The following is a 25671-nucleotide window of genomic DNA, read 5'->3' on the forward strand; positions in this document are numbered from 1 at the left end:
TTTGCTGTCCACATACTAAATCAAGATCATAGAAAAAAAGTTTCTGCACTCATCCGAGTTGCCTTCAATTATAGCAATGCTTTTGCTGTAACAAGCTAGCATCAGCGAATAATGTGCAGACCTGATTTGCCCCGTGATTTTGATTGTTAGGCTACATACAGGCTATCCTGTCTAATTTGGGGGAGTTGTTGGGGCCAAATGCACACTAAGAAAATGCCCCTTCAACTCTTCTACATGTGTTTTGGAAGAATAAATTATTCAAAATCAGATTTATCTATAGTTCCTATATCCTTAGGGACATCGGCAAGAATTTAAACAAGATAAAGAGTGAAACTACAATGAAGAGCAACACAAAGTCATTGGCATGAAATGGACTGTACACTTCCAAAGACAGAGTGTGCTGCAGCAACAACATGCATGTTAAAATTCTGCAAAACTGCGTTTCCTGTAAGTTTGATGAACTTTTGCACAACACATAGCTCTGAGAATTTAATTAAAGTATTAATAAAATATAATTGCCCATTGAGGGACTGTAAAGTGTAAATGTATAGGCTGCACACTTCAATAAAACTGCATTACACTGACAAAGCAGCACTTTAAGCTTAAAAAGAAAGGAAATGAAGCTGCCAGCACCACCTAAGTTTCTGTCTTCTATAAACTCTCACTTATCTTAGGACTCCAATCGAAAACATTAGGAACTGAAATGAGGCCGATAATAAAGGAGAGTTTTCACAAAGAAATGCCACTTTTAAAATTCTAGCCAGATTTGTTTTTAGGAAACTTTTTCAAGGTAGAAAATACAGAAATGATTTGAAAGATGGACATGTACATCCGTTAGAGGGAATTCTTTCTTCCCTGTTCACCAGAAGGTGGCAGCGGAGGGCGCCTGTGCTGTCTCCATCCTCCCCGACTGTGATAAGCTCCTGCCCTCTCAGAATTACATGCCCTATTAATGCCTTCCCTTCCTTTTCCCGTGATGACCCACTGGCCTGCAACCGCAGAACTGGACTACACTTCACAAGCATTACGTGAGAGAAGCAAATCTTTTCTTCATGTTCCATGTTGAATAAATCCCATTTGGACCACACACGCTCGAAACATGGGAATCCCTCCTTTTAATTCACTCTTCTCGCTCAGTCTGATCAGCTCGGCAGATTTGCCAGGCTCTTATGCTTTCCTGGCCAATATTCCGAGAAAGCAGGAGGAAAATCCTCAATAAACTTTCCCCATGTCAGACAAACGCCTAGTTTCTAAAAGGAGGCAAAATCCAACAGGAAAATTCACCCTCTGTGCCCCTGAAGCAAGCAACTGGATAAGAAGCGGTTCATACAACAGATTATAGTCCTGGCAAGGCTTAACAAGTATTGCCCTTCTGTCGCAGCTTAAAAAAAAACAACCACTCAACTCTATCCGTATTAAGTGCTAAGTTCAGAGGCAACAAACCCAGCAAAGCTCACTAACTAATAGCTGTTGAAAGGTGAATTTAAATAGGCAGCTTCTCTTCAGGAGATCCTACTCTAACGCCTACTGGAGTGGCCTACTTCTATATTCAATTAGCCTGTCAGCCAGCAATAATACTGGCACTGTAGCCACCAGGGAGAAAATCATTCCAACTCAGACACCACAGAGGAAACAGTCAATATCATATTACATTTTCAGTATGTAACAATGAATGATCTAAGAAGTGCATTGCCAATCTCTTTCACAGTTTGAGTTAAGTCCATACATTACAGCTCTATTCACATTTGTATAAGACTTTGGGATACTGACAAAAAAAAAGTTAAATATACACAAAAATAAAACAACAATTTGAATCCTTATCAAATGTGACAACAATATTTTGCTTACAGCTTGTTGTGCTGCTCTTAAGTGGCACAAAAATATCTAATGCACATTTAATGGAATGTACACACACAGGGTTTATTGAAATCTGTACTTCTTCCAAGTTTCTGTATGTTCACCAGCCACGTGAGCCTTGATGGATTGAGGGTGAATAATTCTGCTCAACTGTCAATGTAAAATTTAGCGCTGCGGGCTGACACAATGTTAATTTCGCCTCACAATCCTGACATTACAGACGGTGGGCGTGGACGGCTGATTCACTGCCTTGACAATCCACACAGAAAGCACAAATGTGACTCTTTCCCTGCCCTGTGCTGAGCTGCTCAAGGGAAACTACACCCCGTGTCAAAAGTTTTGAGACACTTTCTCATTCAAATAAATTAGAACCTGTCTCAAAACGTTTGACAGGCGGTGTATATAAACGGCTGTCCTTCAGGTCAGACTTGTAGCGACACATTTCTAGTGTCTGTGACGACAACTCTGATAAACAACGCCACATAAGCAACACATGGGACTGTACAGTAGCAGTATCTATTAGGAATATTAGTACATAAAATGGGCATTTTACACTTTCCATTCTGCCTCTACATTCAGCTGCTTGCCATGCAGCGACCTATGTGCTTTCCCCTAAGTGTCCAACACAGCAGTTTTTGCAAACCCTCATTTCCTGCCTGCAGCTGCCCTGTGGCATCCTCTAATTCCCTCTCTCCACTTTCCTTACTCGCTCTCTCCATCCCAGGCTTTCCTGTTGCTATCGGTTGGCCAGACACAAGCTCACACACAGCAGGCCCTCCTTTTCACCCTCTCAATCCTCCTCCCTCACTCTTTATTCTCCCTCTTTATCGTTTGCTCCACCTCTCTAGCTTTCAGCATGCTTCTCACCGTTTCTCTCTCCCCCCCTTTCGTCTCCTTCTTCTTTCTACATGCAGCTCACATGCTCAGCTCTCAGTGCCTGCCATCAGCTCAATTCAGGCAGGCTGCAGTATTGATGAAGGGAGCGTTATTGGCTGAGCCGTACAAATCTGCTTGCCAACGATCGAATCACTGAGCTCTTCCATACATCTTTACAATCATTACATACTAGTCATCAAACCACAGTGGCTTCCGAAACTGGGACATCTGGCCAACTCTTCAACACTGGGCCGCTGAGGTTCATCCACAGACAAATGGCCTCCTGCCCTCCCCTGAGAGTCAATTCATTACCAAGGAAGCCGGTCCAGACCTTTGACTTTATCACCGTGAGATAAATAAAGATAATTTATCACCACAACCATCTGATCCCATACAAATATCAATTCTAAATATTTAGACACCAAATTCAAAGGTCGCAATATTTAAAAATTTTAGAAACCACTTCACTAGCTTTCTTGCTAAGAGTTAAATGAGACAATCAATACTGCTCTCATGTCATGCATAATATGCAAAGCTGACTCCAGCAGCCGTTCAGTTTAGCTCAGCATAAAAATGGGAAACAATTTGCCAATTAAAAGCAAAAATTGCTCAAAGACTTTTGAAAGTTACAAGGTTGTCCAACACATCAAAGTCTAGAGGAAGATCAGAAAATCATTTTTGTGTAGAAAGTCTGCTGATGTCTGTGGGATGAAGATTTCAGACAGGCATTGACCGTAATGGAATTTCTATCAGAAACTGAGTATGATGCTTCTGGTTGGCTGCCCATTCACTGTTGAACCACTAACCTTTGGCTGCTATGCATAAAACAGTTATATCCAAAAGGCTGAAGCAAAGTGCCTGAAGAACAATAAAATGCCTAAAATAATTACAGTGTGGACTGTAGCTCCCACATCTCACACGCTAGGGATGAACAATTCGGAGAAAATTGCAATTTTATTTGCCTGAATTACATAGTATACATTGATCAACGTGCAGCCATAAGCAACCCCTGGAAGTGCCAATCTGATCAAATGAAATGAAATGAAATTACAGTATTTGTCTCATTACGAAACATCCATCCATCCATTCTCTATACACCGCTTTAATCCTCACTAGGGTTGCGGGGGGTGTTGGAGTCTATCCCAGCTGACTCGGGTGAAGGCAGGGGACACCCTGGACAGGTCACCAGTCTGTCGCAGGGCTACATATACAGACAAACAATCACACTCACATTCACACCTACGGGGAATTTAGAGTAATCAATCAACCTCAGCATATTTTTGGACTGTGGGAGGAAGCCGGAGTGCCCGGAGAAAACCCACGCATGTACAGGGAGAACATGCAAACTCCATGCAGAAAGATCCCAGGCCCAGGCCAGGATTTGAACCGGGGATCTTCTTGCTGCAAGGCGAAAGTGCTAACCACTACCCCACTGTGCAGCCCCATTACAAAACAGTCACACCATATAAATCCGAAAATGCACATCCCAAAGATGCTCATTCCTATTGGGGTATAAGGAGCTTGGTGGGCAGGTCAACACTCTGGGCTTTTTGTTGTGTTCTTCTACTCATTCCTGAACCGTTTTTGAGGTGTGGTGGGTCACATTATGCTGCTGTGGGCGGCTGCTGCCATTGGAAGATGGTCTTGGTCTGCAACTTTGTTTATGTGGGACATAACAAAAGTAACATCCACATGAATTTCAAGGCCCAGGGTTTCACAGCAAAAGAAAAACCAATGAAATGAGATGATAAATATCATTCACTTGACCCGTCAGTGGTTTTAGTGTTGTGACTGATCAGCGTACATCTGTATGTTGATAAACCAAAATGCAATCCTTCTATGGTACCATAACCTTGTTTCAGCTTTACACATTTATAAAGAAAGTGACTAAAAGTCTTTACAGACTCCATATTCATCTTGCTCAATGATTTTTTTTCAAGTTAAATAAAAATAAGAACAAACCTTTTCTTATTCTAGATAAGGTTCCAGCTGGCTGCCTGCTCTTATCTTAAGTCAAAGACTCCAGGCTGAGCAAAGCGCAGACAAAAATCAGTGCAGTTTACAGTGCAATGTGTGGGAACATAAGTCAGGTTAGAGTCAGCTCATTTCATGCAGAAGGGCCTGTAGTCCTACGACAGGCACTGCAAGCTGACAGATATATATCCCAAGAAGAATATTAGCATTTAGACTCACTGGTGCTCTGTCTGGAAAAGTTATGACTAATGAACGCTATTATACTGGATTTGCTCTATGTGCGTTTCACACACACAACTCCTGCATTTTGAGGTATGCTAATCCAGATCCATTTAATTTCTGAGGCAATTTAGACCAAGTCTCAGCCACTACAACTTGCAAGGACCTGTCATGTTTTAATATGAAAGGCTGACACATTTACAGTCTTTGACCTTTAATCATGTCTGGACTGTGGGACCAGCTTACCCCAGAGATGTATTGGCACTGATTGGTAACCAACAACAGGTCAAAGGTCAGCAAAAGGCCATCATACAGCAGACTTCATTATTTTGCAGTCAGTACATAGGTGCCAACTCTACTCTGCATCTCTGCAAACGACTGCATCATTCTTATGCCTGTAATCATGGTGACACAGACGTGCTCTGGTGTTATTACTACTGGTCTATTAGAGTCATACAGCCAGTGTTTCTATGGCAACATGGACAACAAAGGGCACAATGCTTCCTTAATTTAAGTGAAAGTCCAAACTTAAGAGGGAAAAATAAATGTGATGTTATAAGCTCTGACCCATCCGTGCACAAAACCAGACAGAGGGAAGAGTTATATTAGTATTGCTGCAAGTTTGAGAGCACAAACTGCAAAGTGGGCAGTGAAAGATATAATTCCACTAACAAAATTATTTGGGTATAATGTCAGACATTTGTATTGGTTCATTTCTTTTAAAGACAAAAGATTTTCTTGATTGAAAAAAAACAAACTAGAAGCAGATATCAACATGTACTGCTTGTATCCCTTTTTCCCCAAGTTTGTTGTAAGCATGTGACAAAGAGATGGCCAATGGAGTCAATGAACACAGAGAAGAAGGTAGAGACAGAAGAAAGATTTAAAACATTTAGCTGATTATATCATCATCTAATTGACAATAAATTAATTCTTAGCTATTGTGACAAGAAATCATCCAAGTTGCCGAACATTACATAGCTTCTGGCATTTACTTGAAAAGGTTTGCTGCTTTTAGAATTATATGGCAGTAAACTTTCACAATAAACTTTGTGAATCGATGTAAAATTAATCACTATTTTCTCCCTTTCTACAGCCAAGGCAGTAAATCAGGGACTTGAGGAAAACCACAGTAGATTGATCGATTATGAGAATATTCAGTGGTTGGAGTCCTATAAGAATGTACAATATGCAGCAGTTGACTGATATAAAGAGTATAAGAGATGCCTCAGGAATTTTTAAAATCTAAATTATGAGTTCCGCAGCTTGTTCAACCATGCAACAACCATTTCCATGTTTTTGTTCTCCTGTTTGGCCCTGAGTAAGTAAGAGCGAGTTTACTGAATAGTCAATACCAACAAGCTTTTAACACCTCAGCTCCAGTATGGCGTGCACACACACACACACACTCTCTCTCTCTGACTCATTCACACTCAAAGTACTAATAGCCAAACTCAGTGAGACACACCAAAAGCAAGGCAAATCTAGAGATGAAATAAAATGCTCCATGCAGGCGGTAACCTGTGTGAACTTCAAAGCACAACAGAAGCAAAAGTTAGACGATGAAAAGTGAAGCGAACTTGATGTGAACTTCTTTTAGGTCACAACCAGCATGAAAGTATCTCCTACTACTCCACCCACAGACGTTGCACATCTTTATCTACATGCACACAGACACAAACAGAGTCAATACTGTGTTATGTGAGTGGATAAATCCAATAAATAATACCAAAGCACAGCTGTGCTCGCATTGGCCCGGCCTCGTACATGATGTGTAGTCAGCACAATGAACAGAAAGGATAAAAGCTGGGAAAAGGCTTTGAAGACCAGACTTGTAGCTGCAAGGCCAATATACCGGTTCGCGCAAATATGCTCTGCTCAGCATTTCAGGTAGTTCTGCTCAAATATGTGACTGATCCATTTGTCGTGCTGATGATGTTAAATGTCAAGACAACACTGAGTATGTGGTTGCTAACAAACAATGCCTCAAGCTAAGGTAATAATGGCATGCAAATATTAAACAGAACATTAGTTTTTTTTTGTTATTCTCTATTGTCAGTTAATAAACAAGACTAGCCCTGTGAGGCTGCACTTAAATACATTTGTGCTCCAAGCTTAATGCTAAAATCACGTGCTACATTTACCTGCTTCACCCAGGCGTGAACTAACCGTGATGTCACCCGTTGGTTTCAACGCTGAGAAAATGAAGCCTGGATTTTGCTACTTCCTGGTCGCCGTTTTGGATTTTTTGGAGCCAGTGACGTAAAAAGCGTCATCAAACAGGCTGGACCGGAGAGCAACTCGGGGCAGGATTGGCTGAGGACTCTCTTATCCCGCCCACATTTTACCGCAGAGGCTTCTGTTGCTGTCTATCAAGTATAGCAATGCCCCATGGCTCCGCCAATTTTAACGATTTATTTAAAATTCAGTATTGATTTATTTTAAGATCGGCCACCTGATCTCTCATTTTGACCATGAAAACTAACGGGGGAAAAATCCTGAGCTGTAGAAAATCAGTCTATCAAATTTTATTTTTTCCAAAAATGAATTGGGGTCTATGGAGCAAAAGCTTTTTGGAGCCAACCCTAGCGGACGGCATGATATTGCAAGTTTTTGACACTTCCGGGTGGGCTTCAATTTTGGAACCAGATGCTACATCCACTTTATATACAGTCTATGCTTCACCATCTTAGATTAGCCTGTTAGCAAGTTAACATTTGGTAAATTGCAAACACAGAATAAGCTTAAGCTGATCTGGATGTCATTAGTTTTGCAGATATACATCATTAAAAGGTTTGACAGCAACATCAATGTCATTAAGACAGCAATGATTGGCACTGATTGTGTCATTTCTCCTGTAGAAACCTTGGAAATCAAACGTGACAACAAGCTATCAAATGACTGTCAAGATAGTTCAGTTAAAATCAAAAATGTTAGGCGCCCCAACGTCAGCAGAATTCATCCTCTGGACACCATGATTATAGAGAATAGTACATAAATAAGGATTCAACTATTGATCAAAATATTGAAATCACAATATGGTCAAGTGAAATATTCAACTCGCAGCACTCACAGCACTATGCAGATGCCTCATCCCACAAATCATATTCTTCTGTGCAACTAGTGAGTTGGAGAAAGCAATGAAGGCAACAAAAATCTGCATGAGTACATTTAAAAAAACAAACCTATAAACAATAAAAGTGTTTCTAAAAAATGCAATGCAGTTAAAAGGCCTTAGAAATAGTTTTGTAAACATTTTTAAAACACACTTTTAATTCGGTACATTTGTCACTTTGTCTTTAGTCATCTTGTTTGTACAGACTTTGGTGACCTCAGATATTCTCTGGTTAAATGTTATCATAGTGAAGGTAAAAGAAATACCACCTATATGGGTATGCAGGGACTCTAAATTCTTAACTGTGATACCTGGTTATGCTGTATGACGCTGACATTGGACATACACTACATGGATGCAATCGTCAACGTCATGCACAAACAAATTGTCCCATGTGTTACAGTCCTCAGCGAGGCACCCTGATCTGTTCTTCTAAGCTCCATTTAAATCTCTCCCCCTCTGTGTTTGTCAGCATGTGTTGACCAGACAGAGTGAGGTCATGTCAGATGTGGGGGCGAGGACAGACAGACACCTCTCACAGCTGGGGCCTTTTTATGCAAAGGCAAACCAGGCTGTTTTCTTGTGGGTTTCTGAATGAATTAGTTCATAGGAAGTGGTATCCGTTTAAATGAGAAAACATCAAAGTCAAGTGACCATGCATAATCTAAAAACCAACATTCACCCGGGTGCATAATAGATTTGAAGGTCTGCTTGTGGTTGAATGATTGATGAATGATGGTGGTGTGTGTGATAATGTCCATGTATGTCTGTTTGTTGGGATTTCTAAACACAAAGCCCACCTCAGCAGCATGAAGCCCTTTGGAAGAAGACAGGCATTACCCCACCGGATCAAAGCGGACAATAACGCTAAATGGACTCTCTATTTAAAAGTATGTGTAAAGAAAGTCAACTATCAACAAGAGATGGAGAGAGACTATGAGTATGCCTGAGAGTTTTTTGTGTGAGTGGGTGTTGTCTGTTTGTCGTGATGGTGGATAAACGGTTGGATGGATGAATGGATGGAATCTCTGACCTATTTGTCACTATGTGGGAAAACAAGCTCAAGATCAAGACACAGAGTCAGCGAGACAAAGACAAATCTGCTGCAGTATAGAACTTCTGGGAATTAACTACGTAATTCGTTCAGTATATTTGAATACATCACTGACTAGGTCCTTCATGTGTCATTTCACACAAACAGTCAATTTCCACGCAGCAATGTGGTTCCACAGGCTGAATGCCTCACCCTTTGCAAGTGACTCCGGGTCGCGGCATCTGTCATGCGCTGCTCTACACCCTCATCAATCTGCACCGTCAAACCTCTTCACTGTATATTTAGCTTCTAAATATGAATTTATTCGGACTGAAAGCAACAATTCTTGTTCTGAACTATGAACAAACTGCATCAATGTTGACAATTTCACTTAATCCAATTTCACATATCTATTGTTATCACTAGTTCTTGGATGTGAACAGGATTTATTATTAATTACAATATTTTGTATTAATATTATTACATGAAATACATGTTTTTCAGGCTTTGATGACCAGGTTAAATATTAAATTAGCCCGACTAGTAAATCAGTTAGTATTGGCTTGGATATATGATAATATGAAATTGCAGTACAAAAATGCCAGAAATATTTTTGAGGTAGTTGAGTTGGAGTAATTTTCCATGCACCATCACAATTCTTGAACAGACACACATGCCAGATTTTTTGAGTGTCCTGATTTGTTGCATGTCACTGAGCTCTTACCAAGCAGTGATGTTGTGTCACGTGTTTATGTGATCAAAAAAACAAGAATATATTATTAATAGATTGCTTTGAATTGTCAATTGTCAGGGAGATTACAGACCTTAAAAATAAAGCTAAATGGGCTATAAATATAATTGCTCAAGGCAAAATTTCAAATCATGCATCTGTAAAAGTAGTATTGATTGGCACAGGTTGCAACACGGACAAAAGGTGCATTAAATAATTTAAGTTGTTCATTGACTTTGATTGGTAACCTATGTAAATCAATGAATTGAGGGAATTGTTCATCCATCTTCCTGACAGTACACAATTTAAATTCAGTCCATTCAGAAATTCCAGTCAAAATTTGAGTCTATTTTTTTGGAAGATGTTCAATAACAAAAAATAAAAACAAAAAACAAAACACTTCATTACGGAGTTGAAAAAAGGATCAATTGATTAGTCAATCAAGCAAATTAAGCATTTTGATCACTAATTCTTTGTTTACATCGTTTATCAGGCAAAAATGCTAACATTTCATTGTTTTGGTATCTCAAATGTCAGAATATGAGACATTTCCTTGTTTTACTCAATATTAAAATGCATTTTTTTTTACTGTTTATCCGACCAAAAAAATAAACAGCAGCTACATACAGTAAACTCATGGGCTAAAAGGAAACAGGCTTCTTTCACTTTGCTCTGAAAATGTCTGGTAAATAACCTTCACAATCGTTAAAATTCAAAGCAAGGGTTATTTTGTGTGCTTGATCCCCCATACTGGTAAATCCTACTGCATATAGGCCCTTCTTTAGCGTATAGGGGGGAAAACATACATCAATCATCCTGGTCATTTCTTATTTACAAGTTAGCTGCTCCTGAAAAAAAAACTGAAATAGGTGCAGATACAGCACTTATTTCACTGTTGGCATGATTTTTTCATGTTCTAGAACATTTGGTTGATGGACGTACATTTTATGCACACATCTGGTTGCTGTATTTGAGTGTGCAGGTGTTTGGGAGATCCAGCACATTCCAACAGCTGCACCCAGCAGCCCAGGGGTGGCCACACCGCTGGTATCACCCAACTGATGCCGGTGACGTCGCTCCAATAGCATCATGCCATGAAGAAAGCCCCCCACTCTCTCCACTCCAATTCGCATGCACTTTACAGAGCCACTGCGCTGCGCACACGCCATCCCTCTGCAGCCCCTCATACCGGGGAAATCACGCTGAAATACCCGTGCATCTACCCTGTAGAACAGCCTAACAGAACCACAGGCACAAACCAGGAAACAATACCCTGACACATCCAAGAAAAGTTACATAACACCATGTGAGAGATTCCCAAACAGCCTACTAGGCGATGCAAGGAGGCGTTTTACTCCTCAGCCGTCTTGTGCTGCCATCACTACTGCACTAGGACCACGGAAATTAGCTGTCACATCTGTCAAACCTCCCCTTGAAACCCCCAGCCCAAATATACATCACTCCTGGAAGCCTAGAGGAGCAAAATAAGAGGCAAAGCTGGAGAAGTGAAAGCTACTGCGGCTGTAAATGTTGCTGAAGACAGGGAGTCAGGTGGGGACCGCTAGGGACCACATACCCAGTCTGAGCTCTCCAACGTAAATGGCAACTTCCCACACTCCACAGGAGCCTGTCGTTTGATGAAAATACACGCCTTCTGCCATATGTGCACACAGTCTACACCGCCGACGCACCGGCAGCAGCGCCGGCGCCACACAGAGAGAGACCCGCTGTCAACAAACCAACCCCCGGCAAACAAACACTTCACGTCCACTCTCTCCTCACACCCACCAAGCCGCTTACCTGCGATGGTGTCCCGCTTTATCCTTCTTACCCTTCGGCCTCCTCTTTCTGGCCTGGATGGCCATCACTGCCGGCGTTCATTGACGGGCAAAGAACGACGTCCGAGTCCGGGGAAGGGTGTAGGAGGGACGGGGAGAGAGAGAACAAACACACATCACCGTCAGGCTCTGGCTGCCACGGGTCATGTAGCGTCGCTTAGCGTGCCCTGTTAGGCTACGTGCACCCGTGGCTTCTGCCACCTTTCACATTAAATACAACCACACGTAGGGTAGCGTAGCCAGGCTGGAGGCTGAGGGATACGCACCTTTCCTGGAGCTCATGTTTCCTCCTCTTCCCTCAGCAGAAGCGGGCAGCGCGGCGGCAGCAGCCGGATCTCTCCCTCTCTGCCTCACCTCTACCTCTGGATGACACGCGCTCCCTCTGTCGTCTGAAGCGGGAGTCGCGTGCAGACGAGCCCCACTGAACAAGCATTAATATACACATTTATACATTATCAGTGTTTTGCTGTGATGTGTTTAAGGGTCCACTCTTCTTCTGGGTGTATTTATACTATAAAATATTGTAAGGACAGACACCCCCTTCAAGAACAATGTAGATTCTCTTTTAGAATATAGATTTTTTTGAAAATCAATGTAATTTGCACACAGGAAGTATGCTTAAGTGCTAGTAGCATGCTAAGCTTTGTGTATTAAATTAAATGTGAAATGCCCCATGGGGAAGAAGCCCTATCTAATCCAATCTGATCTATCCTCACAAGTCACTTTGAGCAATACAAACTTGTTACTTATGCATGAGACTGATTCATTTTCAAGAGATTACTGGAGATATATCAAAGATTTTTTTCCTTCGTAGAAGAAATGTTTGATAATTAATAGTTAATTTACAGTTGACGAGACTAGGAGAAAAGTTATAATTTAATTTCTGACATAAAAACAATGGCAAATCTGCAGTAGTGTTTAGCCAGCAACAGCAAAGAATTTAAGCTAATTAGCTAGTGCTATAGTATATTATTAGTTTAACCTAAAGTCATCTAGTTAGCCAGTGCTACAGCAGGCTAGTATAGTACAGCGTCACTGGTTTATCTAAACTCATGTCACTAGTGCTACAGCAAGCTAGTGTAGCATAAGGTTATTAGTTTAACCACAAGTAAGCTAGTTGGCTAGAATAACATAAAGTTATTAGTTTAAATCAATATCTGCTAATTACCTTCTGCTACAGTGAAATGATGTAGCAGTGTATAATTTTGTTAATTTAATCTAAAGTCCACTAATGCTGTTAGTTTAACTGCAAGTCAACTAGTTTGCCTTTCAGTCGGATAATACTCCATTTTTACATTTTAACCGCTGATTAGCTATTATTTTAATGCACTGGGTAGAACTTCTTACCTTGAGGGGGAGTCTTTCTGTGGTTTACACGAAGAATGTGTAACTGCAATTTGTTGTCAGGCAACATGTATCTACACCCTACACTGGCACTGATAAACAAAACAAAATAGTTTTTTTAAAACAATTTTTACTGTGATTTTCTTGAAACAATTTGCTGTTATTTAACAGTGTAGCAACTGAAGAGCATTAGTTTTAACAGCTTCAGTGTCCCGCCGGCGGTACACCTACTAATTTGCATAGGAATTTAATGCGCATTACATCATCTATTTCTTGAAATAATTTTGTAATTCTGAAACTGTTTGAAATAATGGATCAGCTTCCTAATATTAGAATTTCTTTAATATCAGACTTAATCTTTGTCTTCCTAAACAAGAGATACATGCTTCAGATGAATAAACCAGACAGCGTTTATTGCTTTTACATAGCGTGACAGATCATACTTGTAGTTAGTAGCTGATTTGAGATTAATGTCAATATGGCTTACTTACCACGTCTTTAGATACACGACCTCTTTACAGGGAAAAGGCACCGCTGGGATTCGAACCCAGGATCTCCTGTTTACTAGACAGGCGCTTTAACCAACTAAGCCACGACGCCGGTGATAACATAGTTTATGGCCAATAATCAGAATCTAACGCAAAAAAATATTTCAAAATTATTTTTGATATGAGTAATATTTATTTATTTATTTATTTATTGCACCTACCAAAACAGCTGTCACATAAATTGTTCATCAGGCGACTGATACACTAATCAACTTTTCACTTCAAGTCTCTATGTTTATGCAGTAAGGTGGTTTAATTTAACTAACTTTTTGTAATACGTTTTCAACAATGCAACAAATGTACCCTACATATTTTTAAGGCTGTTTGATTAATTCAGAGGAGTCAAAAGTAAAAAGGAGGCAGAAAGTGTATAGCCTAGCTTAGCTAGACTGTATTCCCGTTATAAGGGATATACGGGAATACGGTCTAGCCCCCTCCATTGACACATTTTGACAGGTTTTCAAGCTCTGAGCAGATCAGACCGAACCAATCAGAGCACCAGAGGCGGGAGTTAACGATGCGACCGCAACAGAGCGAGGTTTCTCTCGTGCACTTTCCTCTGTTTTGCACGGGCTGAATTTGTCCTTAAAACCTCAACAAGAAGCAGCTCTGGAAACTTTTCTTTTTAAAAAGGATGTATTATTAATTCTGGCAGGCTGTACAATAGAATGCGTAATGCTGCCCTCCACTGTTGACAGGGAGAGCTTAGATTTTCCTCAGGACCCCTGTACGGCGAATGAAGCTGTTAAAACTACAAAACATCATGGCGGAAAGGCAATTGTTAGGTCGCTTAGTGATTGCGTCACACATGTGTTACGCTGATTGGCTCTCTCCAATTCAAGCTGTGATCGGTAGTCCCGCCTCTGGGCTAGATTTGGTTCAATGGGGCAGTTCCAGACTGACTTTATGTGTATTTGTAATACACAATATAAAGGCTGTCTGGTCCCCAGGCAAGAAAGTGTAGTGACTAAACAACTACAAAAGTACAAAGTGTACGTCTTGTATTTCACAGTCTGCCGGCAGTACGTGAATGCAGCGCGGTGTTGTGATTGACAGCTCTTAAACCAATCATTTACAGTGGGAGGGCTTAAGACTCGGCTCTGTTTCCGGAACCAGGCACATACACAACACACACGTGTGAGAAGAGCTGGAGTTCAATGCTGTCCGCTCTCTTCTGAATATCACTCGACGCAGGTAGGTTAAATCGGAATCTTAGCTTCAAACAATAGCGTTTTAAGCTTTGTTTTCACCAACGTTTCAGTCCGCTTTTGCCGCCAGAAATGTTAACTTTAGCCGGCGATGTTAGCTAGCTTGATGTTGACCTGGCGGATTTGCTAGCGGCTGTGCTAAGTTTTGACTCACGGGTTTTATGTTCACTTTGTCTTTTAGTTCCTGCGTCCAGCTCAGGTCTGTTAAGGAGTCTCTGCAAGTGTTTAGCAGGTGGAAGACGAGAAGTGCTTCTCAGGTCCACATTTGTCTCCTGCTACCTCAGCATCGCCAACAGTAAGTCATCATTTTCTAGGCCATTACTACATGAGTTGTTTGGTTGTCATTACTCATGCAGATAATGTAATGCAGTCTTAACACCTGTACGATGTAGCAATTTTAGATTTCTACATAGAAACAAGTACAACAGTAGTAGTGTGTGACCAGTGTCTGTGTGTTAAATCTAAATGTTGCATCATGCCAACATGACATTAAAAAGCCTAAAATACGACATGCACACTTGATGTCTTAAGGTGTACCTGTGGCCAGTGGGTTTTAGATGTCAACACTGTAGTCAAATAATCCAGGCCCCTGGTTTAATAGCAGATGGGGACTTGTAGGATTGCCTTTTTTTATTTATTTATTTTTACCGTCAAGTCTTGTCTATATACTTCATAATTAAGGCAAACAATGTGCCACTAGTGTCAATTTTCCAGATTTTAGAAGGTCAACATTATACAATTGCTGTGGGTACTGTTGCTAACAAGTAAACAAAATTTAATGTATGAAAGTCCTGTTGTTGTATTTACTAACTGTGTCAGAATTAACACTGTCCATCCCTCACAGCTTGACTCTGATGGCAGAGTCAGAGCCCGTGCCTGACCCTGTCCAAGTCGGAGAAAAGAGAGGATGTTCGGAGGATAGGGAGGAAGACACACCGGCAAAGAAACCAAAAGTCGAGAATGATCACGAAAATGGGGGTCCTCCCCACCAAGATGAGTCAGAAGAGCCTGAAGGGGAGGCGAGTGATGGAGAGGAGGATGGTGAGACCTTTGCTGACATGATGAAGCATGGCCTCACTGAACTGGATGTGGGCATCCTGAAGTATGTCAGTGACCATGAGGGCTTCTCAGGAATCCTGAAGGAAAGGTTTGTTTATCCTATGGAGTCAGTAAAAGATTTGCATTGTTTGACTTAAAATGACTTGATTTGGTTTGTTTAACAGATGATTTCTTGTGGTTTGTGCACAGATATTCGGATTTTGTTGTGCATGAAATCAACAAACAAGGCAAAGTAGTGCATTTAGATGATCTCTCTATCCCAGCAGAAGCTGAGGTAAGACATCATCTCTCTTTTTAATTAAGATTCATTAATATGACCAGCTCTGTAAGCTGACTAGAGGGAACTGCCTGCCTGCATTTACCATTTGTTTGTTGACCTGTTGAGTATGGCAAGAGGCAAAACTTGCTTTAAACTTGGTAGCAGTCTCAGATGTATCATAGACATACACATACACTTATAGACAGAAATGTTTGTAAATGTAATCCTGACACTGTTAGCGAAACAGATACAGTGAAGCCCAAGCAGTTTCTGGGTGTTTGTTTGTTTTTTGTTTTGTTTTTTTGCTGCTGTTACATTTTACTCACTGAGGGTTAATTTTTCACTACAATTTAAGTTCTATTCCTCTAAAACTGCACAATCGTATGTAGATGTAGAAATAACTCGGCTTGTCTTCTGTGCAGTTTACCAGTTGTAATGCCATAAATCATAAAAACGAAATAAAAATTTAAGTAAAAATTCTTTATTTTACAAAAATGTAAAACTTATATATTATTGTGTAAAACATTTTTTCAGTTGCCCAAAGATATACATACTATAGAGAATTTAATTACTTACAGCTGAAAAGTCCCCGAAATTTAGTCATATGATTTTTAATCAAAGCTGTGTCACTGATTGCTTTAAAGTTATGCAAAATAGTGAAGATTTTTTTATGGTTTGCGCAAACAGTTCATTTTTGTGAATATATAAGTGTGACATATAGAATCAAGAAAAACAATATCATGATTTAAAGTTTAAATTTGGTTGCATTTTATAATGGACACACGTGTCATGTATGTACATCACCTGTGAGTAGTTCAAGAACCCTTTTAACCTGGTCATGTAATTCTTTCTAAGTTTTTTTTTAATGTTGTGTTTCTGGTGTTTAAGGAAGTCCCAGAGGTTGAAGCGCAGCCAAAGGATTGTGATGTACTAACTGAAGAGCAGAAAAAGCAGCTCGGGGAGCTGCAGTTCTTCAAGAATAAAGAGGAAAATGTATCCATTGAGGTTAGTTTATAGGAGTGCAGTGCCCCTTTGAGAAAGAAATGCCGTCATTTAAAACACAAAGTTTTTCAAAGCTGTTATGTAATTTCATCCCTCATCTGTTTAACATCTGTAGATGATGGATGATACAAAAGAAAAACGAACGCTGGTCCACAAAGCCATTAAGACTCAGTTTCCTGGTCTGGAAACAAAGACAGAAGAGAAGGACGGGCGCAAGTTTATAGTGGCCTACCACGCTGCTGGGAAGAAGGCTTTAGCAGGTATGTGGAGAGGAATCCGAGCCAGATGTCAGCTGTAAACTTTCAGGGCAGAATTCTGGACCAGTAAATTAATTTGATCATCAGAGAAAAGATTTACTGCATGTCCTTCTTACTTCTGCTTTTATATAATCTACTGCACTGCATGTAGTCCAGAGCAGTAAATTTTGATGCATGAGATGCACCAGTGCATATGCATGGTCAACACGCCTGCATGAATCTACTCAGATTTTTACTCACTGTGATTTTTAAAGTAGCATCCTTTTGGCTATGAATTGACTTTTTAGTTCAAAGGAATGCTTTAATTTAGGTTTGACTGAAAAATCTGAAAGACAGCAGAGGTTAGCAGAGCCACAATTTTTACAAACTTTGTTGCCTAAACTATTTAAATACCACACTCCACTTTGAGGTCCGTGCATGAGATCTCACCCCTGACAGCTCGTCCCACAGTAAATACGAATCGCTTTCTCAGTAACGTTATTCTATCCTCCTTTTGCTCTTCTCTGGTGGATAGAAGTCAAAACAACTGCAGGTAAGAAACAATTCTCCACATAGCACAGAGGTAGGGGTTAACACTAATACAGAGGAAGGTGTTGGTAATCAGAAGCGGTTCAAATAATCTTTGTTGTAATATCAGTTTAAATTTATTTCCATATTGTCTTGATTTATAGTCAATTGATCACTGAGTGAAGAAAACTCTTGGCAGTTGATTAAAATCTGCGGTATATGGCAGACTGCTCGAATGTATAAGTACCGAACATTTAAGGGTCTTGCTGAAATATTGAGAGGCTAAAAGCAGTGTGTCTATTTGAACAATTCGTCCTCTGTTTCTCATCACAACATTTTTTTCTGTGTCCATTAAAGCTCCAAGGAAACACTTTTGGCCCAAAAACCGTGGCAGCTTCTGCCACTTTGTCCTGTACAAGGAGAACAAAGACACCATGGATGCTATCAATGTGCTTTCAAAGTTCCTCAGGTCTGAATGTGGTACTTTAAATGAATTTTGTGAAAAATAATCATCATTTAAGAGACACATGAACACGCTAGCAGTTTTACTACAATGCCACTTTTGTCAGAGACTGTTATACTGTATAAATAATAATGTGTATATTTGTTTAGGCTTAGACCCAACATGTTTTCCTACATGGGAACTAAGGACAAGAGGGCCATCACTGTGCAGGAGATAGCGGTGCTTAAGTGAGTGTACAGTGCTGTAAGCAAATGACTACAATAATCAGTCTGCTTATGTTTTCATATGTCATTTCATACATGTGAGTGATGGAGAAATGAATTTTCGACATAGCTCCAGGCAGGCAGCTCAGCTAGCGAAAAGTATGGGGCAACTTGCCCCCCCCCGCGTCAAAGTCCGCTCTAACGTGCTTTTTTCCCCACACTGACCGGCTCGGATAGTCTCAACGAGTGTCCCACAACATACTAGAGATAAGAAGTGAACGAAAACCTCCACAAAAACCTCCACAAATCTCGTTCCGAAATCTTGCTATCGCGCGATTTCGGAACGAGATTTGCTTTCTAGCGTCCCAAGATTTGGATACAGACCACAACAAATAGCGATCGCCAGATAATGTGGAAGTTTTCATTCACTTCTCCCTCGCTATTTGTTGTGGCCTGTATCCAAATCTTGGGACGCTAGAAAGCAAATCTTGTTCCGAAATCGTGCGATAGCTCGCGCCAAAACCAGTGTTTTGGCGCGAGTAATGTGGAGGTTTTCATTCACTTCTCATCTCTAGTATGTTGTGGGACACTCGTTGAGACTATCCAAGCTGGTCAGTGTGGGGAAAAAGCACGCTAGGGCGGACTTTGACGCGGGGGGGCAAGTTGCCCCATACTTTTCGCTAGCTGAGCTGCTAAGCTGCCTGCCTGGCTAAATACTGGAGCTATGTCGAAAATTCATTTCTCCATCACTCACATGTATGAAATGACATATGAAAACAGACCCCAGGTTGAAAAAAAGCGAAGTTCCCCTTTAAGTGTCTGTAGATGATTGTAAATTAATGTTTCTGTTGTTACTATGTAGATAATCTCTGGTAGGTCAGCTTGTTGCACAGAATCAGTAATTAAAGCAACCTTTTTACTGTTCACTTAGGATCACAGCAGAGAGGTTGGCTCACCTCAACAAGTGCCTCATGAACCTCAAGGTTGGAAACTTTTGCTACAAAAACCATCCTCTAAAGCTGGGGGAACTGCAGGGAAACCATTTCACTGTGGTCATCAGGTCAGCCGCTGTTTATAGATCCAACTCTACATCCCAGAGACTGCCATATTTACACCTAACTTAGTAATCACTACCATGACCTCTTACATCTCTAGTACGCCCATGGATTTTGTTAACACTTTAAAAGTCATTTTTGTGAAATGTGTGTTTTTAAAAGTATTTTGTGATACAAAATGGTCAGAGTAAAATGTATCCAGTGTGTAGTTTATCGCTAAATTTTTGATGACCAGATGGTTTGGTGTTTTATTTGTTGATGCATTTGCTTATCAGGAACATCTCAGGAACAGATGAGCAGGTCCATCAGGCCATGACATCCCTCAAGCAAACAGGTTTCATCAACTACTATGGCATGCAGCGCTTCGGCACTACAGCTGTGCCCACACAACATGTTGGCAGGTGAGGAGGTCATGACATGGAAATACTTGCACAAATTCTGACAACATGGTATAAATTATTACACAATATAATCTGACAGGATTGTAAACTCAAGTGTTTTTCACTTCTCTTGTTTGGGACAGGGCTATTCTGAAAAATGACTGGAATGAGGTGGTGGATTTAATTCTGAAACCTCGTCCTGGAGGTAAAAAAAATGTCTCACTCGCTATTTCTCTGTCTGTTAAGTGGTTCAGAAGGATTTCAAACTTGCCCTTGTCTTGATTGCGTTCTGCAGCAGAGAAAGAATTTCTGGTCCGCTGCAGGGAAGAGTGGGCAAAGACTCAGGACCCAGAAGCAGCACTGAAAAAGTTGCCCAATAAACGCTGCGTGGAAGGACAGCTGCTGAGAGGCCTGTCTATGTATGGCAAGAAAAACATCGTCACTGCCTTTGGACTGGTTGGTTTTCAATCATTAATGCTGCTAGGCTCAGAATGATAGAGAGAATATAACTTTGTTCACAGCACATACTCTTCCCTTGCTCCGTAGCGAGCCAGAGTGCTTTTTAACCAATCTATCCCTAAAATGCAAATATTCTGCACAGATTTACAAATATGTAAGAGTACTCTGCTGATTTAGTATTGTGATTCTGTAACATTACTGAACCCACAACAAAAAATAAGGCATCAAAATTGATAAAACAGAAGCAGATGTATCTTTTTTAATTCCACAAATTCATCTTTATTGATAAAACCTAATGTCTGTTATCCGTAATAGTGCTTACAGTGGGGCAAAAAAGTATTTAGTCAGCCACCACTTGTGCAAGTTCTCCCACTTAAAATGACAGAGGTCTGTAATTTTCATCATAGGTACACTTCAACTGTGAGAGACAGAAAATGGAAAAAAAAATCCAAGAAATCACACTGTAGGATTTTTAAAGAATTTATTTGTAAATTATGGTGGAAAATAAGTATTTGGTCAACAGCAGAAGTCCAACTCAATACTTTGTAATATAACCTTTGTTGTCAATGACAGAGGTCAAACATTTACGGTAGTTCTTCACCAGGTTTGCACACACTGTAGCTGGTGTTTTGGCCCATTCCTCCATGCAGATCTCCTCTAGAGCAGTGATGTTTTGGGGCCGTCGCCGGGCAACATGGACTTTAAACTCCCTCCACAGATTTTCTTTGGGGTTGAGGTCTGGAGACTGGTTAGGCCACTCCAGGACTTTGAAATGCTTCTTACGGAGCCACTCCTTTGTTGCCCGGGCGGTGTGTTTGGGATCATTGTCATGCTGGAAGACCCAGCCACGTTTCATCTTCAATGCTTTCACTGATGGAAGGAGGTCTGGACTCAAAATCTTCCGACACATGGCCCCATTCATTCTTTCCTTAACACGGATCAGTCGTCTTGTCCCCTTTGCAGAAAAACAGCCCCAAAGCATGATGTTTCTGCCCCCATCCTTCACAGTAGGTATGGTGTTCTTGGGATGCAACTCAGCATTCTTCTTCCTCCAAACTCAACGAGTTGAGTTTTGGTTTCATCTGACCATATGACATTCTCCCAATCCTCTTCTGGATCATCCATATGCTCTCTGGCAAACTTCAGACCGGCCTGGACATGTACTGACTTAAGCAGGGGGACAGGTCTGGCACTGCAGGATTTGATTCCCTGTCAGCGTAGTGTGTTACTGATGGTAGCCTTTGTTACTTTGGTGCCAGCTCTCTGCAGGTCATTCTCCAGGTCTCCCTGTGTAGTTCTGGGATTTTTGCTCACCGTTCTCATGATCATTTTGAACCTACGGGATGAGATCTTGTGTGGAGCCCCAGATCAAGGGAGATTATCAGTGGTCTTGTATGTCTTCCATTTTCTAATAATTGCTCCCACAGTTGATTTATTCACACCAAGCTGCTTGCCTATTTTAGATTCACTCTTCCCAGCCTGGTGGAGATCCACAATTTTGTTCCTGGTGTCCTTCGACAGCTCTTTGGTCTTGGTCATGGTGGAGTTTGGAGTCTGAGTGTTTGAGGCTGTGGGGTGTCTGTTATACAGATAACGAGTTCAAACAGGTGCCATCAATACAGCTAACGAGTGGAGGACAGAAGAGCTTCTTAAAGAAGTTACAGGTGAAGTTACTGTGAGAGGCAGAGATCTTGCTTGTTTGTAGGTCACCAAATACTTATTTTCCACTATAATTTACATATAAATTCTTTAAAAATCCTACAATGTGGTTTCCTGGATTTTTTTTTCCATTTTCTGTCTCTCACAGTTGAATTGTACCTATGATGAAAATTACAGACCTCTGTCATCATTTTAATTGGGAGAACTTGAACAATTGGTGGCTGACTGAATACTTTTTTGCCCCACTGTATCTATTGACATATTGGTCAAGATGCCACTAGCCTCAAACAGAGAAGAGGTGTGAGCTTGTTTAAGTGGCATCACTTTATCCAATTTTGTGCTCTCTCAGACAGCTTCCATTCTCTTTTCCAGATTCCCCGAAACAACCGCCTGATGTACATCCACAGCTACCAGAGCGTGGTGTGGAACACCATGGTTAGCCGCAGAATTGAAGCCTTTGGCCTGAAGGCCGTGGAAGGGGATCTGGTGCTCAGAGGAAGTAAGTAATTCACCTTTTTATTCAGCTGCCTGACATTGATTATTAAAGCAATACTTTAACATTGGGAGAAATGTGCTTGTTTGTTTTTTTACCTGAAAAGAAAGCCAGATTGCAGCTTTTACAATCAAATGAGATATATAGTGTTTTAAAGCAGTCTTGAGTGACCATAATCTGAAGGAAAAATGTTGTGAATAATTTCAAGTTTCACCTATCCACCTAGTCCTGTCAAGCATGCCCGACAAAAGGTACAGGTAGTAGAGATAATGTTAGATCAGCAGTGGAAAAAGAATTAATGCCCCTTCAGTCACATTGCTTATAATTGACCTGTGGGCTGCACTATGAATGAAGGTTAATGGGTTGGTGAGGTATGTTCAGCCTGTCCCCTGCTAGATCTCCATGGGAACTTATGCTGCACGGGTAACCTGCTCCAGAAAAGGTTCTGTTCAGAGTTTTGGATTTAAATTGGTTTGTAAGAAGCGCCACTCTTTCACTAATGGTTTTCCTGACTATGTTCTCTGTGAACAGTGTAGTTTCTCAGCTGAGGGAATATGGAAAACACACTTAGTGTCATGGGACCTCAGCTGTAAAAGTGAGCCACTGCATTTCAGGTCTCTTAATGTTAGAAATGGCATGTTGAATTCTGATGTTTTCCATCGTGTGTTCTTCAAGCTGCAGCACACGTTCTGACTGCAGACGAGGCTGAGACTCACTCCATCCACGACATTGTGATGCCACTCCCTGGGTTTGATGTCGTCTACCCCTCTCACCACAGTAAGCACTGACTCTGTGTGTGTTTTTATTAGCATCTAAGGTAGCTGTGAAAAATAACATTTTGCAGTTTTAACTCCAATGTATGCAACTGTGGTAACACCTGTTCCTCTTTCTTGTACACTGCAGCTTTTTTAACTGCCATCCTGAGTTGGATCAATTATAAAATGACTAAATTCCTGATGAAGAAACATACATGGAATAAATAATCTGAAATAAATGACCAAATAATAGTTAAAGTGAATTGATGCTGACTATATTGCAGTGCGAGTCATGCTTGTGTTTCTGTGTCAGTTGGTAAAGGCTACAGAGAGCTGCTGTCTGCAGACGGGCTGGACATCGACAACATGAGACATAAAGTGAAGGACTACTCTCTGGCTGGAGCCTACAGACGCATCATCATCAGACCCAGTGATGTCCACTGGTTAGCATGAAACATTTTATCTTCAGGCAGCATTACCAAGGGCGTCAGTTTGTTTTTAAAAGTGGGGGGGATGGAGACCACAGCACTTTGAGAAAATGTCGAAGAACGGCGGCAAAATGCCAGAAGCTGGGCTTGAACTCACAACCACCGCACCAAAGGCAGAGGCTCAACCTGTTGAGCTATCAGTACATGCTGGTAGAGGGGTCTGTGGGCCGCTGTAGTACTAATTCTTCCGGGCCGAAATTTTGCCCCTGCACGCCTCTGGTCTGAGTTTCCACTTGGCATGGGCGCAAATTTAGCATCTGCACGTTTTTTTTAACCTCACGAAGGTGTGCTGCATGTCTGTGCAACTCTCAGCTGAGTGTGGATGGTGCGTTCAGGAGCATCGGAATTTTCTATACTGCTGAAAATAACTGGGTTTACAACGGCTTACATGTGAAGAATTTGAATGTGTTGGAGACAAAATGACCCCTGACAAAAAGTGGGGGGGACACATCCCCACCGTCCCCCCCTAAACTGACGCCTATGAGCATTACTGTTGTGTTTGGGACTTTTATAGTTACACACCAATACTGTTGAAACGATGATATACGTATCACTGACCTAAATACTTTGTCGTACCACTGAGCTCTTTACTGCAATACTACATTTCACAGCTGCCCTTCTAATGACTGCTATGTTGTGGTATCTCTGGCTGTTCTGCACAGGGAGGTGATTGAGTACGATGACCCTCGGATCTCTCTGGTGCATACTGATTTTGAGAAACTGGAAAACAAACCTGCCCCTGTTTTCAACAAAGGTAAGTTCGTTTTAGGTCTGTTTAGACATTTTTAGTCATTGCTATCTTGGGATGGACATCAAGAAGTTCCAGGACTGCACCTGTATAAAGCAGAAATCACAACTTGACTGTGATCCCCTTCAAAGCAGTGATGAATGCAGTGTAAGATTAAAATGCCAGTTTGAGAAACAGATAATATAGTGGACTAATGGGCACAAATGAAGATTTTTGTTACGCCAAAATACATACCCAGAGTAAGAGAGTGTTTTCTTTCGCAACCTACTTCTCTCTCTCCTCCCCTAGAGGGGAAATATCGGGCTCTGCGGATGGAGTTCTCTCTACCTCCTTCGACCTACGCTACGATGGCAATCAGAGAGGTCCTCAAACTGGACACAAGCATCAAGAAGCAGACGCAGCTCAACACCACCTGGTTCAACTGAAACCACTTTCAGGCATGAACTGGACTGCTACTGCAGGCTGCAAAACACCTGCCTTTTGTGGCTACTTACTGTTGTGAGTGTTTTTAAATATAATATGTTTAGTTTGTGTGTGAGAACGCTGTTGGGTTCTACATGAACTCAAAGGTAATTTCTTTGAAGTACAAAGAGCAACAATTTATCATTATTCAACTTTTTTTTTTTAAACAGTGTTTTTACTTGCTCTGAAATGTTTCTGCGCTGCTGTAATGCAGCATATTTTGACATGATTTAAGTAAACCTTCTGCTGGTAGGGTGTTGACACATACAGCAACCCCTGCTGCTGGTTTGTACAGAAAGATTCATTTTTGCTTTTTTAGCTTTTGGCTAACAGTGTGAAATGTAAAAACTCTTCAAGGGAGAAATTAAAACCATTAAGAAGTCTAATATACGTTTTCTCTCATTCTTACATGAAAGCATACCATCAGAGGGAGGACACCATGATCAGATGGTGTTTAAATTTAGTTTTACCTCATTCCTTAAAGAAGGTTTTAGCATTATTTAGTGTAATAATGAAGTATATCACTTTTTTGAGATCTGCCAATAGGAACGTATCTGGTGATGTAATGTGATTCAGATGGCTTTAACACTGTCTCCCTCTGCTGGCCGCCACAGAAAAATATCCTCAGACTGATGTATTTTGGGCTCTTATCAGTCTGCTGCTGGTCAAAACACGCACTG

At 41.0% G+C, this 25671-nt stretch overlaps 2 protein-coding genes and 1 non-coding gene across 9 annotated transcripts in view; 1 reads left to right on the forward strand and 2 right to left on the reverse strand.

Moving 5' to 3' along the window:
* The window catches only part of srpk2 (SRSF protein kinase 2), a 75468-nt gene extending 63428 nt beyond the window's left edge, over nucleotides 1-12040 (reverse strand). For 4 of the 6 annotated variants that reach the window (XM_051952825.1, XM_051952821.1, XM_051952823.1 and 1 more), the window contains exons 1-2: nucleotides 11909-12040; nucleotides 11605-11671 (exon numbers count right to left, since the gene is read on the reverse strand). In XM_051952825.1, the coding sequence (XP_051808785.1) occupies nucleotides 11605-11671; nucleotides 11909-11924 (83 nt within the window). In that variant the 5' untranslated portion in view covers nucleotides 11925-12040. The remainder of the gene's footprint in view (nucleotides 1-11604; nucleotides 11672-11908) is intronic. The other 2 variants (XM_051952826.1, XM_051952824.1) reach the window with 1 other exon arrangement.
* Nucleotides 12041-13512: 1472 nt separating this feature from the next.
* trnat-agu (transfer RNA threonine (anticodon AGU)) lies at nucleotides 13513-13586 on the reverse strand. Its single transcript has one exon. It is a non-coding gene; the product is annotated as a tRNA-Thr (tRNA).
* Nucleotides 13587-14592: 1006 nt separating this feature from the next.
* On the forward strand, nucleotides 14593-25377 carry pus7 (pseudouridine synthase 7). 2 transcript variants are annotated; one of them, XM_022196584.2, is made up of 18 exons: nucleotides 14593-14728; nucleotides 14924-15037; nucleotides 15587-15889; nucleotides 15991-16075; nucleotides 16949-17065; nucleotides 17178-17322; nucleotides 17834-17851; nucleotides 18184-18295; nucleotides 18439-18516; nucleotides 19424-19552; nucleotides 19823-19948; nucleotides 20071-20132; nucleotides 20223-20383; nucleotides 22418-22544; nucleotides 23214-23315; nucleotides 23607-23736; nucleotides 24444-24535; nucleotides 24818-25377. In XM_022196584.2, exons 3-18 carry the CDS (start codon nucleotides 15597-15599, stop codon nucleotides 24952-24954), a joined length of 1914 nt encoding a protein of 637 aa, XP_022052276.1. In that variant the 5' UTR covers nucleotides 14593-14728; nucleotides 14924-15037; nucleotides 15587-15596; the 3' UTR covers nucleotides 24955-25377. The 2 variants fall into 2 exon arrangements, with proteins under 2 accessions (XP_022052276.1, XP_022052277.1); XM_022196585.2 differs by lacking the exon at nucleotides 17834-17851.
* Nucleotides 25378-25671: the final 294 nt, after the last annotated feature.

Source organism: Acanthochromis polyacanthus, chromosome 8 (genome assembly GCF_021347895.1).
Source record: "Acanthochromis polyacanthus isolate Apoly-LR-REF ecotype Palm Island chromosome 8, KAUST_Apoly_ChrSc, whole genome shotgun sequence".
In the NCBI taxonomy this organism is placed as follows: domain Eukaryota; kingdom Metazoa; phylum Chordata; class Actinopteri; family Pomacentridae; genus Acanthochromis; species Acanthochromis polyacanthus.

What these genes read in the sequence shown, in the direction of transcription:
- pus7 (XM_022196584.2), top strand. Translation starts at nt 15,597, where the DNA reads ATGGCAGAGTCAGAGCCCGTGCCTGACCCTGTCCAAGTCGGAGAAAAG. An exon ending in CTATCCCAGCAGAAGCTGAG is followed by an intron (nt 16,076 to 16,948) that starts GTAAGACATCAT and finishes CTGGTGTTTAAG; the next exon opens with GAAGTCCCAGAGGTTGAAGC. An exon ending in AGGAAAATGTATCCATTGAG is followed by an intron (nt 17,066 to 17,177) that starts GTTAGTTTATAG and finishes TAACATCTGTAG; the next exon opens with ATGATGGATGATACAAAAGA.